This window comes from Lepisma saccharinum, chromosome 20 (genome assembly GCF_977018435.1).
Source record: "Lepisma saccharinum chromosome 20, izLepSacc3.1, whole genome shotgun sequence".
NCBI classification, from domain to species: domain Eukaryota; kingdom Metazoa; phylum Arthropoda; class Insecta; order Zygentoma; family Lepismatidae; genus Lepisma; species Lepisma saccharinum.
Window position 1 is genome coordinate 31748399 of NC_139248.1, and position 16210 is coordinate 31764608.

A 16210-nucleotide genomic window follows, 5' to 3' on the forward strand; every position below is an offset into this window, starting at 1 on the left:
CTCGTACGTGTTTCATATGCACTATAAGTTTCCTTTTATTTGACTAGTACCCTTTTGGTACATACATATCCCACTTATTGTTCTGATTCTATGGCATTTTTAATGCTACCGTTAATAGGAATGAACAGTTCTGTGAAAATTGGCAGGTTTGAAGAAGGATTATACTTTGTTTTTTTTGCAAATTCAAGTTCAATTAGTTGCGATTTTGCATCACTGGACAAACGTTAAATTAATACGCAAAAAACGTTGCACTGCAGGATCGAGGAACATGGATCTTCCTGTTCATTAATTTGGTTTACGCCTGCTCATAGATTATTTATGCGTGCACATCAAATTTATAGCCAGAATAAGCATTTTTAACATAAGGACCGGTAAACATAATTTAATTCAAGTTCACACATATATGCGCCCGATTTCCTTTCTTTCCTTTTTGGTGTAAAACTGGTATAGGTACACTTGTTCTGTTCAATGCACAAAGGGGGGGGGGGGTGAAAAAAAACAAGGTTTCGTCGCCTTAATGTAAGATAAAAGGAACGTTAAATACAGCAAATGTACGGCAATGTGTTTTTGCAATCCTATAGCACAGCGTTGAGTTTACGTACCTAACAAAATGTTCAGCCCAAAAACCATATGACACCGTGCTCCATTTGTAGTCCTTATACCCTTTTGCAGTGTCCCATCTCACAAGTGGCACAAACGGCTGGCTTCTATTCAACAGGCAGCATGGCTAGGTACGTCTCTCGCTGACGAGGAAAGAGGTGTAGAGGCAGCAAAAACTGGTTGTGTGCCGTTTCGTTCCTGGCGATCGAGTGTGACTGACTGTGTGCCGAGATTTACGGCAAGCGGGCTAATTTTAGAATCTGCCGCTAAAAGCAGCACATGGGGAGCTATCAGGGGCGACGCCATCTGATGGCCGAAAATTGAACCCATGAGCATATTAACATTCAATTTTCTTTGTGGAAGGTTTACGAATATAACATATTCGAAAACGTTACACACTAATGTTGCAGATGTTAATATCACACATGAAAAACATTGATGATTCAAATGTAACAACACAGTAATTGTTATTTTTTTATTAATAAAACAACCGGCATGTAACATTACCATTAACTTTCAATGGAATGATTACAACCCAGAAGTATCCATTACTGTACAATTATATTTTTATATATGACATGATTTTATTAGTATTATTATTATTCGCAGGTGAATATTACGTCTTCCAGAACGATGACGGCGGCCTCTCAGTGTTCCACACGCAAAACAACTCCATCACGCTTCTTGTCACCAACCACACACTGGTAAGTTGCGGCACGCATCTTTTTATGTATATTTGGAACGTTTTCTGTCTCTCTCGACACTGGGTTTCCATGATACGTGATGTTACATTCTTCGTGAAAATATTCAGAGCAAGTAATCCCCTATACAGGGTGATTCTAAAGGTATAGTACAAACGAAAACCACAGATACCTCCCATGAAATAGAGACGAAAGTTCCCCTTCCACTTTGCCGAGAGATGCCTCCGTGAGGAGCTAGACAACGCCGAAAACGTGTGAAAATGAACTTCACACCTCTGTACAGCCAGCACCAGTGAAGATAGAAAGGCGGAACAAACGAAGTCAAAAGGAACACCAAAGTCGCCCATCCGAAAAACACTAGGCGGCAGCTGCGCAACGCATGCGCATGGGGTTCCACAAAGGAAATAGGAGTGTCCCGCAAGACAAGTGAAGGGAAAGGGTAGCGATCGACAACGGTAGGGAGAAAAGAAGCAATGAAGCATGAAGTAACAATTGCACAGCGGGAAACAAACACCATGACTGAAGCAGTGCAGTCGAGAAAAGTAGTGCGGGGTTGCAGAACCACGGGAGGACGACGTAGGATGTAAAAACACACTGAGAATGGTCCGTGACACTCGACAGGCAACAGACGCGTACATGGTTCGGGGCAGAAATGGCGGCGCTGGTGGTGCAGCGCAAGGGGAGTCCCCAAAACACAGTGGGAAGACACCGCAGTAAGAACAAAGCACGGTGCAACAAAAGAGAAAGAGGACCGGACGGGGAATGGTACCTGCCAAGGAGACAACAAATGCGGGACGAGGGATTCCCCGTAGCAGCACCGAGGGGATGTCACACAGAGGTCGTGCGCCAGCAGGACAAACACAGCAACTACGGGCACAGGAGGTTATTGCTAATGAAAGGTGCACGTACAGATAGGACCACGTACCCCGTACTGACGTTGTAACAAACGTCGTGATGGGGCCCAATCAGCCTCTTAGAAATGAAGCCGGAGGCACATCGCTGGGTGGGAGCGGGCGAAAGGCTGCTGGAGTGTCGTACGGACCCCACCACTCCGTACGGTGGACGACACTAATGGACGAGGTCGGAATGTTTCCATCCCGATCACCAGGTCCACCGTTCCCAGACCTGACGCGGCTGCTTGCTTCCGAGCGCAACCCCAGCCGAACAACTCGAGTCCCTCCTCGGCCGCAGCCTTCCGCTCCGAAACCAAGCGTGGCCTCACACCACCGCAGCCGCACACTGCCGCGTGGGTGTGAGACCGGGCCGAGCAAGGCTGGACAGATAAACTGCGTGGGACAATCGTGTAATGAAGCTACGTGGGGGTATGCACGTCTGTTCAACTGCTGGGTTACTCCACATTGGTGTACACAAACACCACACTATCGTACGTAGTGCTCCCCGTCGGATCGAGCAAGACGGACGAAGTACGTGTTGTGGGTGAATGGGGCAAGAATGAAGGACGCTACATGTGTTCCACGATGACAAGGCCCCAGAGTACATGGCCCCACCTGACGGCAGTGGTCAGATAGTGAAGAGCACAGGCACGGGTGGCTCAGGAACGTCAGCTGATTGTACCACAGCGCCGTGCGGACGTGTGGGCTGATTGGAAGTGCAGCGTCAGGGAGCGTGTCAGTGAAAGAGCCGGTGCGGTGGTGGTGTGCTTGACGTACGACAATTGAGTACGTTGTTTCGAAGCCGTTGTGACCAGTGTGTGTGTGTGTGCAACCTGTGCACTACAGTACAGTATTCCATAATTGGCACTATCCTCACCGTACCATGGAACGCTACACATTTGCAGAACTGAGGGACATGCATTTTGTCTACGGCCTTGCAGATGGCAATGTCCGAGCAGCTGCACGCCTTTATCGCGGACGGTATCCGGAGAGGCGACAACCCGACAGCAGGTTGTTTTCGAACGTGCACCGTACCCTTGGTGAATCGGGTGTGTTACGTGCAGGCCATCATGTCGGTCACCCAAGACATGTGCGCACCGCGGCGGTCGAGGAGGACGTACTTGCTCGCGTGGACGACACACCGTCCACTAGCACCCGTAGCATTGCACGTGCAGTGGGAGTATCACAGTCGACAGTGTGGCGTGTCCTTCATGATGATCTGCTGTCCCTATCATCCACAGCGAGTCCACGCGTTGCAGGCTGGGGATTACCCACGACGTGTGGAATTCTGTCAACGACTGTTGCAGTTTTGTACCGACGATCCCCGTTTTATGCGCCATGTGCTTTTCACGGACGAGGCAACATTCACCCGTGAGGGCATCTTCAATTGCCGAAACAGCCATGTGTGGGATTATGAAAATCCACATGCAGCAGTCGAGGTGCACCATCAGACCCAGTTTACAGTGAATATCTGGGCAGGTATCATCGATGAACAGATTATCGTTCCATACCTGCTGCCACCACGTTTAAATGGCCGCCTCTATCGCACCTTTCTTGCATCAGTCCTTCCAGAGCTGCTAGAAGATATACCCCTCAACGTGCGACATCGTATGTGGTTTCAATTGGATGGAGCGCCTGCACATTTTGATGGCACAGTGCGAACCCTTTTGCACCGTACCTACGCACTGCGCTGGATCGGCAGAGAGGGCCCCGTCCCCTGGCCCGCCCGTTCGCCTGACCGCACACCAATGGATTTCTTCTTGTGGAGCCATGTGAAAACACTCGTCTACGAGACCCCGGTGCCTGACCAGGAAACATTGGTAGCGCGGATACTTGCAGTATCGGCCGAGGTGTGTACCATGCCAGGGATTTTTGATAGGGTTCGCCAGAATTTCCTGCAACGCTGCAATGCCTGCATTGAATGTGGTGGTCGTCAATTTGAGCAACTTTTGTAACAACGTCAGTCCGGGGTACGACTACGTACTTTTCCTATCTGTAAGTGCACCTTTGCGTGGCAGTAAACCTCCTGTGCCCGTAGTTGCTGTGTTTGTCCTGCTGGCGCACGACCTCTGTGTGACATCCCCTCGGTGCTGCTACGGGGAATCCCTCGTCCCGCATTTGTTGTCTCCTTGACAGATACCATTCCCCGTCCGGTCCTCTTTCTCTTTTGTTGCACCGTGCTTTGTTCTTCCTGCGGTGTCTCCCCACTGTGTTTGGGGACTCCCCACGCGCTGCATGTGTTTGTTTCCCGCTGTGCAATTGTTACTTCATGCTTCATTGCTTCTTTTCTCCCTACCGTTGTCGATCGCTACCCTTTCCCTTCACTTGTCTTGCGGGACACTCCTATTTCCTTTGTGGAACCCCATGAGCATGCGTTGCGCAGCTGCCGCCTAGTGTTTTTCGGATGGGCGACTTTGGTGTTCCTTTTGACTTCGTTTGTTCCGCCTTTCTATCTTCACTGGTGCTGGCTGTACAGAGGTGTGAAGTTCATCTTCACACGTTTTCGGCGTTGTCTAGCTCCTCACGGAGGCATCTCTCGGCAAAGTGGAAGGGGAACTTTCGTCTCTATTTCATGGGAGGTATCTGTGGTTTTCGTTTGTACTATACCTTTAGAATCACCCTGTATAAAACCTTCAAGCCAGGCCCCTACCCAGAATTTTTTTGAGGGGGGCAGACCCATTGGCGAATTTTAAATAAATTTTCTCTCATATTATACACTGTGTGTGTGGGGGGGTGTATGGGAGAGGGTGGGTAGAGAAATTTGCTCATTTTGTTACGAAATGTTGATGCACAGCATTTTCTAACCCATATGTATGCAACCACGTGACAAAAATTTGCAGTTGACACTAACATTTGTTTGTCAGAGAGCGAAAAAAAATGTATGATAGGAGCAGACTACATGTGTGCATAATGCAATCAATTCAAATAGCCTAAAAAAAGCAACATAGGTATGTGTGTGGGGTTGATAGATGAGAGTTCACACCCATTTTGCAAAGTCCATGACGGGGACAAGTAAACCTTTAGGGGTCCCTCAGCCATTGACATAGTAGAGGGTTCGAACATCCGTATGCAAAAATAAACTTAGTTACTCAGGGGTACAGAAACTAATGCAATATGTACAGGTAAAGTTAAAGTTCCATATGCATATAGCACCCTGCCATTTAGGCACATTTAGGGTATGTGGGGATAGGGCCCACATATTTTCCATATTGGACATCTTGGAAGTGGTGTGATCAGCACTACGCTCCGGCCGCCTTTACCCCCACCCGGTACCATTTGATTTGAGACTGGGTGGGCCCTGTAGCCCTTTTATACGGGAACAATGCCAGAAAAATTCCGACCTTAGATCACCCACCCCAGGTCTCCCTCATGGCAGCCAGACTAGGATCAAATCAGGCTAGAATTTCACTAGAAGTACAGTGGTGAAGGTTTCTTAAATCTATCTTTAACCAGGAAAATGTTATGACTGTATGATTGTTACAAATGTATCATTTTCCAGGTGTGACAGAACAGTTTCATATATATATATACATATATGTATGTGTGTGTGTGTGTGTGTGTGTGTGTGTGTATATATGACATCACCACGGGCGTCGAAACCAGGGGGCCAGGTGGGCCCGGGCCTCTCCAGTTCCAGTTTGCCCCCCCCCCTCCTTCCCCACCGATAGGGTTCCCAATGTATAACTTTCAACATATTACATAACCTTTGCACACAGAAACTTCGCACACAACAGGTGGGAAATTAAGCAGGATTCTTCTCTGAAATGGGTAGGTAGAGGGAGCCTTTGGTAATATTTTGCGGGGATGCCCAAGATTTGTAGATCCAGCACTGCTCAAGACAAATATGAGAATTGTCATCCACCTATATCCTGTACCATTAACAAAACCCTCAACATGAAATACTGCTTGATCCAACCACATAACGTTTTCAAACAGCTTTGACCATTCAACAAGCCATGACAGAGAATTTTCTGCAAATTCCATCCTCCTGTCACAGTCCTGAGGATGTGGATGTCTTGAAAGAGATGATTTTAATGAGAACTGTTGCAGTTGCATAACGTGAGAAGTTACTTTCGTGAATGCCTACCTTCGTTGCGATGTGGTTAGCACAGCGCGCTACGACGCCAGGGGTCCCTGGTTCGAATCCCGGCATGGGCATAAGTGCTCTTTGTGGTGTCCCTTCAATTTCATCATATAGCAGAAAATCGAAGTAAAATAAACCAAATCAATCAATAAATCACTTTCATGATTTCTGTGGGCTCTTTGTAAGCATATCATTAACCCTAGCAATGCCAAGGTATTTTTTGTTACACGGATTACCAAGGGTCTCAGAGGCCCATGAATGAAAGTTCAATGGAACTGGACTGATGTGTGTTTTCTGTCATTTGTACACATAAGTTAACTAATTAGACACTACTTTCATGTTTTGTTATGGATTATACATGAAAGATAAATTACATAATGATTTTTAAGTAATTATAGTAAATCATTGCAACATTTATTACTTTTCTTCAATTACAATGTTGATACTTGGAACAATGCTTAAACTGTGCAAAATTCTAGCAAAGTTATCTTTCTTTTTTCTTTTTCTACTGCCCATACCTTCATTATTTCAAATTGTTACTATAGTTTAGCAATTGAATATATACTCTCATGTATTGAAATACCCTTAAAACATCATTGCGAAATCTTTCCTTAGAATTACCAAGGAGGGTGCCTTTGATGCCCATAAAGAATATAAAGTAACTTTTTAATGAACATTTTTGGGAAAAATCACGCGATGCCATTCTAAATATTGCAAAGAACAATTACTATTTTCTTATGAATTTTTACATTGATGGATATACATGTAATACGCAAAAAATGAATCGGTGAGCCTGAGAGCCCCCCCCCCCCCTCATTTAGTATTGCTAGGGTTAAGAATGGCAACATTCAAGGCTGTCCTCAATGTTGTCCATCTTTCGTCATGTCAATCAAAAGCTCAATGAATGGACTATACAGGATGTCCGGGCTAGAGGTATACAAAAATACACACAAATATTTTACCATCTGTAAAGTTTATTACTAACGTTTTGTACAAAGTAAGTCAGAAAGTTTTTATGTACGTTGGTACACTTCAATGTGGGTACCATTTGAAGCTCGACAGATATCCAAACGACACTCAAGCTCGTGCCAAGTGTTGACCAGCATTTGAGACGAAATTAGCGCTACTATACGCTGTCTCAAATCACAAAATCGTGAACTTTTCTCTTGTATGAAGCCGCATACAAAAAATGTCTAATGGTATCAGATCTGGATATCTAGATGGCTAGGCACTTTCTGCGCATGCGTGACCCAACAGCACGACTGATTGTACAAGCGGGCTACTGAAATCTAGAATCGATGGTCTATCAACTGAGCTTCACCACGAGACAATACAAGGAGCAGTTTTGGTATTATAAGCAATTATTTTTGTATTTCTCTAGCCCACTAGTTGCAACAGAAGCGGTTAGAAAATAAAGAAGTTTTCACCATTCAAAAATAGGGAGTGATTTACTAGACACCCTGTAGATAATATAAGACGGTCGGGTAGTTAGTATGCAATATGCCAATTGCTGCTTTATATTTAGGAGTGTGTGGGAGAGAATTGTTTTGGTCGAGACGGTTAATAAATATTAAATATTTAAATATTCCAAATTTTCCGACGCTGTGAAAATCTCGAATTCGACACGCTATTATACACTTAAGTGATTGTATTTGCATTTCCAGAATAGAAACTTAACTTCAGAGAAGTTTCAGATACTTGCAATGCAGAAATCATCGAGAATTAGTCACTTTTAAACATGAACATTTTGAACCTCCCGACTATTCGGGATACCGAAATGTCGTGAATCGGGAAGTACTTTTTTTTGGGGATCCCTCACACCCGAGTTATATTAATTAAAAAGATGACTTTCTTTCATAGCTGTAATCGAATTGGTTGAAAAAAATTTAATATTTTTCGACTTCAATCCCTCCCACGAAACTCGGTCCTGGGTACCGAGTGTGTATTTGCTGTGACAAATAAAATCTATTCAGCGCTCAGCCAGTAGAGGTAGTCGCTCTCTCACAAGATATATTCTGACTGGAAACACAAAAATAAAAGAACCACGAGGACGTTTATGGTGCAATATGACGAAGTCTCAACTGGCTCAAGTCCAAGAAGTCGGGTCACCGAGTTCGACGTTATCTTCTTCCATTTAGAGGTCGACTTCAAGAGAAACGTCTCGTTACGATCTGAACGGGCCAATTATTTCTCCGGTTGTGCTGGAGAAGTGGGAATCGTTCGCAAAAGAAAGGTTGAATGGGGGGTAGGGGGTTCGTAGCACCAGCCTCAAGTACCCTTCGCAGTGGAGGACCATTGACACCTCCAAGCGGGGAATTGGCTCCGAATGGGAAGTTAAGTGTCACTTATCGCTTAAGTGGCGTCATCTTAAGTTGCCTAGTCGTGACATTCAAAATAATTGACTTAACAGATCTGCTTTTTGATACAAATGTTCTTTATGTTATTACAAGATGTCGACATGGTTAGGCTCATAGGACTCTTTGAGCAAGAGCTTCAAGAATAAAACTATGCTCCCTCCGTTCCATAATATGGTATAAAAACAGGCCTTTTATGTTGTTCCACAATATGGTATAGATATGTTAAATTTTAATATTGTTCCACAATATGGTATAGATATGTTACATTGTAAAGCATTAGAATGTTAGGCTGTATGTTAGGTATAGGCTACAATGTCGTTAACACTTTCATAGTGATAATAATGCATTTTATTCCACATTATTTATTCCATTTTCCTTGAATTGGAGTAGGAATTGTAGAATGGCACTACAACATTCGACTGTTAATTGTTTTGCTTTGGTGTTTCTACGCACATTTGCATCGGTTACTGGTGTGTTTCCTCGTCCTTGAACGCCACAACGGGTACCCACTTCACTGACGTCCATACTCAGCTCCGTATCTGTTTCCTTTGCACGGCTTGTGGTACGCTCTGCACAGCGAACGTCTGGCTGGATGAAGGATCGCTTCACTACTTCACACACACTCATATCCGACCACTACTCGGATGTGCATGCGCAATAAGTAGACGCATTCATCCTGTTTCTATACCATATTATGGAACGGAGGGAGTATATATGAAGAAAATACTTGGCAGTATATGCCCTTAATCTATCACCACATGCATTGTAATTCAAATGTGTCTCCTAGAAGGCGCAGTACTAACGCTGCAGCCATGTAAACAAGGGGTCCCCAGGTTCGATCCATTCTGGAGGTGCGTTATCCATTTTTTTTTAATACTATTTTAAAATGTAAGTCAAGTCCAGACTAGTCTATCCGAATATAAAGTGGATTCAAACAAACTTTCTGAGTGCTAAATACTACTACTAACTTTTTAGTTCGTTCTAATTAGCCAAAAGTGACTGAAATGTGACGGAAAAAATAAATAGAGTACAAACAGTGTTTACACTCTTTGAACGTTAATAATGGGAACACTCATGAGCGTATTTAAGGGGGGGTTCAACAGATCCAACCCGCCCCTTTTGTTCAGTAAAATTACCAGATTACCTGTTTTATCTGTTTGTTCATAAAAAAAAATTCGGACGTATACTATTCTCCTAAATTAGAGACGTATAGGACGGGATACGGATGGGAAGGAAATTACGTAATTTCACACACCAGATGTTGCTGCAAACCAAATGTCTGCAATTGTCTGATAGTTTTGGAAATTCTGCGGTAAGAAACTGCATTGGGAATGCCAAAAAGTTATATTTTTTTCCCTTGAGTCTCTTTAAAGGGATTTGGTTTCTCAAAAACTTAATGCAAGAAAACCAGGAAACACGGTAACATTCTCAAGTTCTTTGACACAAGATGGACAGAAAAGTATCAATAAAGTAGCGTGATTTGTGGATATTTAGAAACTTTAGAGGCTTTGCAATCAGTACAAGAGAAATATTTCAGCAAGTTATTCAGTTTCTTTAGTGTGTAATCTGTGTGGTGCTTGAAATATTGCCACTTGTTTTAACTAAATTGCTTTATGCAGTGCAACATTATTTTGTGCACCTCAAAAAAGTGGGCTGATCAATATTTTGAACATGTCAAGATATTTTTTTAAGAAAATCTAAGAGAGGGTTCTGAGAACTTAATGAAATGTATTCCAAAGCAGAGAAACTACTTAGAGATTATGATGAAGAAATGAAGAGACCTAGAATACTCAGCCGTCAAATAGGAGGGAATAATGCACCAGCTGAGAGCACAAAAGAATATTACAAAGTAAACTATTATTGTCCACTTTATAACCACTTTGCAGTAAAATTGAACTCACGTTTCTCTGAACACAGTCAGCACATTGTAAAATTGCAACTTATTCCAAAAATTTGAAATGGTTATCCCTCATTCATTGGAAGAGTGTATCAAAATGTTCGATAGCCTGGTTGATAGATTGGATTTTGATAGCCAGATCATATTTAGGCTTGCTATACATCCAGGATTTTCCGGGACAATCCCGTAATGATATCATTTGTCCTGGTGTCCCGAATAGTTTCTTCGGGATGTACAAATGTCCTGGAATCGGGTGGGAAAGAAGAAATGATTAAGACTATACTTTCCTCAACTTTATTTATATTTATAGAGGTAAAGGTGGTATTATGAGACCCCATTTTGTTTTGTATTTTTTAAAATTTGATTTTTATCTTTTTTGTTCAGATTCTTATGATAACTTTAACTACAACTAATATATAAACCAATTTGAGCAATCTTAAGGATATGAAAAAAAATAAAATACAAAACAAGTCATTTTGTGGAAAAAAAAGTTTTGTGCTGGTAATATGAGCCCCTAGGAAAAAATAATAGAATAACTGGTTTAGAAAAGTTTATGACAAATTAAATCATACAAACAACATTTTATTCATGACAAAACCTTAAAAAATATATTATGATCTGAAATACCATAAAAGAGTTCATAACAAAATCATTGAAAAAATCATTACAAAACCAATGGAAAGGATCATTAAAAATGAATTAAAAGGGTCATTAAGAAACCAATGTATCCAACCGGACGGATTACATCTACCAATTGCCGCCGGTGGAGCGCCTTTCATGAGAAGCTCAGACATATTTTTCCTGGAAAAAATGAAGATAGGAGGTTCAAAAGTTCCCCCTGCACTCATGCAGCAGACTACTGTCACGAGAGAGCCTCGTTCAGCAGAACTTATAGCTCCCACTTGACTTTTTCCTCTCAACCCAATGATTCGATGGATTCTGCTTTGAACGACTGATATTCCTGTCTCGTCGACATTAAATACTCTATCCGCCGTGTAGTTGTGTTTGGCGTACTCGGCTTCCAGGATATCAAAGAAATTGTCGACTGCCTCTTTGTTAAAGCCATTTGCTCTTGAAAACGACGTCGCAGCAGGTTTCAAAAGAGATAAAACATTGTTATGACGATTCATGAAGTGGTCGAACCAAGCTCTACCAGCTAACCCCTCTTCTGAATGGGTGATTAATTCCATTTCTTTCACACAGTAATTAAGCTACTCTGCGAACATCTTGTCTGGTAAGGCCATAGAATTTACTTTCCATGATAAGTAAATACTCGACTCACTCTGTTTCCAGCTCCTCGCCTATTATAGGTTTTTCTCCCTAATTTTGTTAAAGCGGCTTCTTCCGGTGGTTTGTCAACTCGAACAAGTCTTTGAAGAGTAGGTCTTGGAACAAGAAACATTTTTGATGCTTTTTTCAATCCCATATCTTTGTTTCTTACAGCCTTGATCGCCTTAACCATATCTTCAGTATTCCAGTTGTTTCTTTTGGTCTTGTTTTTTGGACCTAGTACTTTTCGTGGCATCTGAAAAGACAAAGTTGAAACCACTCCTGTAGTGTATATAATATGAGCCCCTTAAAATTTGGGGGCTCATATACCAAGCACGATGGGGGCTCATTTTACAACCCTCGCCATATTGGAATTGGAACACTCATAACGAATCTTTGTTACTTGCAAAATTACATAGTATCTACACAAAAACAATATTTTAAACATGCTTTATCCAATGCAATAATGCACTAGGATGAGTCTAAATGAATAAGTACTGCAATTAAAAGCAAAACACTTACCTTTCAAAGTTTTTCAGATCGAGAAAACAAAGAGAACACGTTCACTCATAAACTATCAGCTGCAACTGAACGAGAACTCTCTGGCGGCAAAAGGAGTTACTAAACTAACAGTTCAAATCGACGCCGCCAGGTTGAGCGCGCTCCATCAACAGATATTGGGGGGCTCATAATACATGAATGGCTCATAATACCACTTTTACCTCTATGCGTAATATCAAAATATTCATTTTACTAAACAATCGAACTGTACATTGAACCGCTCCCTCTCGATAATGCAAGAGTTAACGAGTTACAAGAAAATGCTGCAAAGTCAAACTTCACGATAGCGCCGCCGTCTGCTAGAAGCACTGAATTTCAGTTGCAAATCTCTTCCATTACATACTAAGCTGTTTACTGTAAACAGTCAGTGCTTGGGTGTCCGCACTGTTCAGTCCGCAGTTCTTAAATAAAGTTTCGACATTGTGTGATAGCAGCTTAGTTCATTACGACACCGAAAAGAGTTGCAAGATTAATGATATACTTCGAAGTGGTTTTCTGTTGTTTTTTTAAGAAGTGTAAAGAATATGAAAATGGATATGTACATACATACAACTTTGTCGGGTCCTGTACCCCCTGCTCCCCAAAAAGCTTCCGGTCAGCATTGTCCCAGATTTTCACTTATGAAATATAACAACTCTAATCATACCAAAAGTTGAACCCCCTCCTTACGTGAACTATTATATACGCCCATGGGAACACTATAATAACAGCAAGTATGAATTTTTTTGCGTGTCACATACCTTAAAGTTAGAGATGTTCATTGGCGGCAATAATTTGTCTGCAATGCTACAGAACAGATCGACAGGAACGGAAGCGCAGGTACATCAATCGTATGTTTCATGTCGTCTAGTGACCATGGCTTTGTGGGGTAAGCATCGTTCTTCAGTTTCCCAGAGGTAGAAATCTAACCCTGTTAAATTGGGATATCTTGGTGGTTATTTGACACTTCTTACATTACTCAAAAGAAAAATTGCTCACCCTTGTCACTTTGGGTACACAAATGCCTACCGCCTGGTGCAGGCGCGTCGCCAGGATTTTATTTCGGATCGGGGGGGTTCATCCCTTATCAGCAGAGGCATCGCCAGAAATATTTGTAGAGGGGGCAGGCCTTAATAAAACTTGATTAGTAGAAATAATAATTACAATAATAATTATTACCACGGTTATAATTGTAATTTTACAATAATAACTATTATAAGTTATTAAAAATAAACCAATATTAATCCAAATTTATTGTTGTTATTATTATTATAATTATATAAATGAAGAGACTTTGCTGCTCGATCCACTGTAGGGAGTGACATTATTTTCTTACATTTTGTACAGTTAGTGTACTGAAATTCATAGTTATTTTCTTTTGTTATTAACTTTTACACATTCCGTTAAAAAAAGGACTTTAAAAGTTAGGGGCAAATTTAAACATAAAGTTTATATTGTGTGACCTCTCACAAAGAAAACTTTAAATTTTGGGAGCTGTGGATCCATTTATTCTTTGGATTAAATTGTAGAATATAAAAATATAAGCTGGTTTATTATATACTAAACTTTTTTCGCTCTAATGTTTAATCTTGCTAAGGAAGTAAAATTAATTACCACCATACACTATCTCACACTCAATGTAGATATTGCAGCATCAAATACAACAAGTCCAGTCAGGTTATCTTTAATAGTTTCTCTGCTGTTGACGTTCAAAGAGTGTAGACACTATTTTGGGACACTCTGTACATAGCTATGCCGTATTTGCCAGTGTATAAGACTCCTTTCTTTGTACACGTTTTTGAGCAAAAAGCTTTATCACTAAATGATATAATCAATTTACATTATTTCAAATAGAAAGTGATACGTATGTCTGCTTTCAGCAAATAAGTTTAATCTTCTTCGTCACTTCTGGCACGGAAATTCCTGCTTCGGATGCGCGCGTTTTCCTGTAATGGGCTTTACACCATTTGATTTCAATATAGAAGGAGGGAACAGAAGTTCTATTTGCTTTGCTGTTTCCGCGTTTCTCCTAGTATCAGTGCGCGTTAAGTTTAACTCAGAACAGAGAAAATCTCCAGAAATGAAAGTTATCTAAAACTGAGTATCGCCGTATAAGACGCACCCTGTTTCTCAGACTAGCATGTACAGTGTGTTTCAAAAGTCGCTCAACCAAAATTTTCTTCGCTTATAAGATGCAAGCCGTAATTCATGTTTACACCGGGGTTTTTGCATTATGAAGCCTCATCCATTGAGATAATTTACAATGCTTAGCATTATGAGTTTACTCCAAACATAAAATTATGTAAATTTAAAACTGGCTGTAGCTAGCCTCTTTTGTTTTCAAAAATGCAATTTTTACTGAGAAAAATATACAAGGAATTATATTTACCTGAAAATTTCGCATTTTTTTACTATTACTTTTTTTCCCAAAAATTTAGAGACGCGAGTAACATGTCGCTAAGTGTTTTCTTGAGTACTTGCATACTTATCATTGAAAGAGTGTGGCCTTGTTGCCCCTCCCACCACACTCGCCATTTTGTGTTTAATTGTGTGTTAACTTTATGGATTTTGCGCAATAAAAATGTGTTGTTACCACTTTTAATTTTTGTATAGTATTAATTAATGAGTTGAGCAGAGCATTGTTGATTCTTCATGTAACTCTAGGCAGTGAATAAATGAATATTCTTCATCTTTCAGAGACAGCTAGATGTACAAGGCTACGATGTTTCTGGCGACATGAATTTCGTTTTGTTCAAACACAACGTTAAAAAGGTAAGTACTTTCGAAGGCTACTATTTCAAATATTTGTTTCTGTAAAGTAGCCATTGGCCCTGATCAGTGGCGGCGAAAACTAAGGGGGGAGGGTAATTGCCCTCGCCTACACTGACTCTGTTATATATTAGATCCATTTGCCGAAAGATGCATATGCAAACAGCACACTATTGGTATGTAACGCTGTAAAAGATACATTGCGTGTTTACGTACAGTCGTGGATGTAAGTACTTCCCTCATAAGACTGTATGGAGGAAGTATTTCTGTCCATGATTGTACATACATTGAAATTTATAACAGCCTCCCCGATGGCATAGAGGTAAAACCGTCGTATTGTAATTAAGGGTTCCCTAGTTCGGATTCTACTTTAAACTGTAGGCCCATACCCAATTAGCCTTTTTGTGCTTAATTGGCTTTAAAACAAACTCATCGGCAAGAACTCAAATCTACATTCTGTCCCGGGTATCTATATGGAGCGAGCGAACGGAAACAAGTCTCTGCGCAAAGTGATGACTCGAGAGGTCTCGGCCAATGAACTCGTGAGAGGGGAAGTTAGTTCAGCTACCAGCCGTTTGCACAAACGCGCCTTTCTTCGGCCTCGCAGTCTCCTCTTCTCTACCGTTATGCGCGTCCTTGCTCCACAGCTTCCCGAGACAGAGTATATGACAAAGGTAGGATCCTATATTTTGTTTTAAGTCTACTTTATGCACAGATAGGCTAATCGGTACGGGACCTACAGTTTAAACTAGGATCCGAAGATCTAAGTGGCTCCACCGGGTATCGCACCTGAGACCCCTTCATCACAAGGTGATAACATTACCACTACGCTATCGGCGAGGTCGATGCTTTATTTTCAACATTATATTTTGTCATATATAATAGAATATGACTAATGTTTACATCCAGTGTTAGTGCACATTGGAACCTCTTGTATTGCTTTTCACTGTAGTCACAATTGAGGCCTCCCCGATGGTGCAGTCGTCGCCTTGTAATCAATGGGTCCTGGGTTCGATACCCGGTGGAGGCACATAGTGATTCGGATTCCGCTTCAAACTGTAGGTCCAGTCCCGATTAGCCTACTGTGCATAAAGTACACT

At 41.6% G+C, this 16210-nt stretch overlaps 1 protein-coding gene across 3 annotated transcripts in view; it reads left to right on the forward strand.

Annotated features, from left to right (window-relative positions):
- LOC146003849 (inactive dipeptidyl peptidase 10) overlaps nucleotides 1–16210 on the forward strand; it is a 601005-nt gene that overhangs the window by 537231 nt on the left and 47564 nt on the right. For all 3 annotated transcript variants that reach the window (XM_083142311.1, XM_083142312.1, XM_083142313.1), the window contains 2 exons: nucleotides 1210–1304; nucleotides 15039–15113. In XM_083142311.1, the coding sequence (XP_082998437.1) occupies nucleotides 1210–1304; nucleotides 15039–15113 (170 nt within the window). The remainder of the gene's footprint in view (nucleotides 1–1209; nucleotides 1305–15038; nucleotides 15114–16210) is intronic.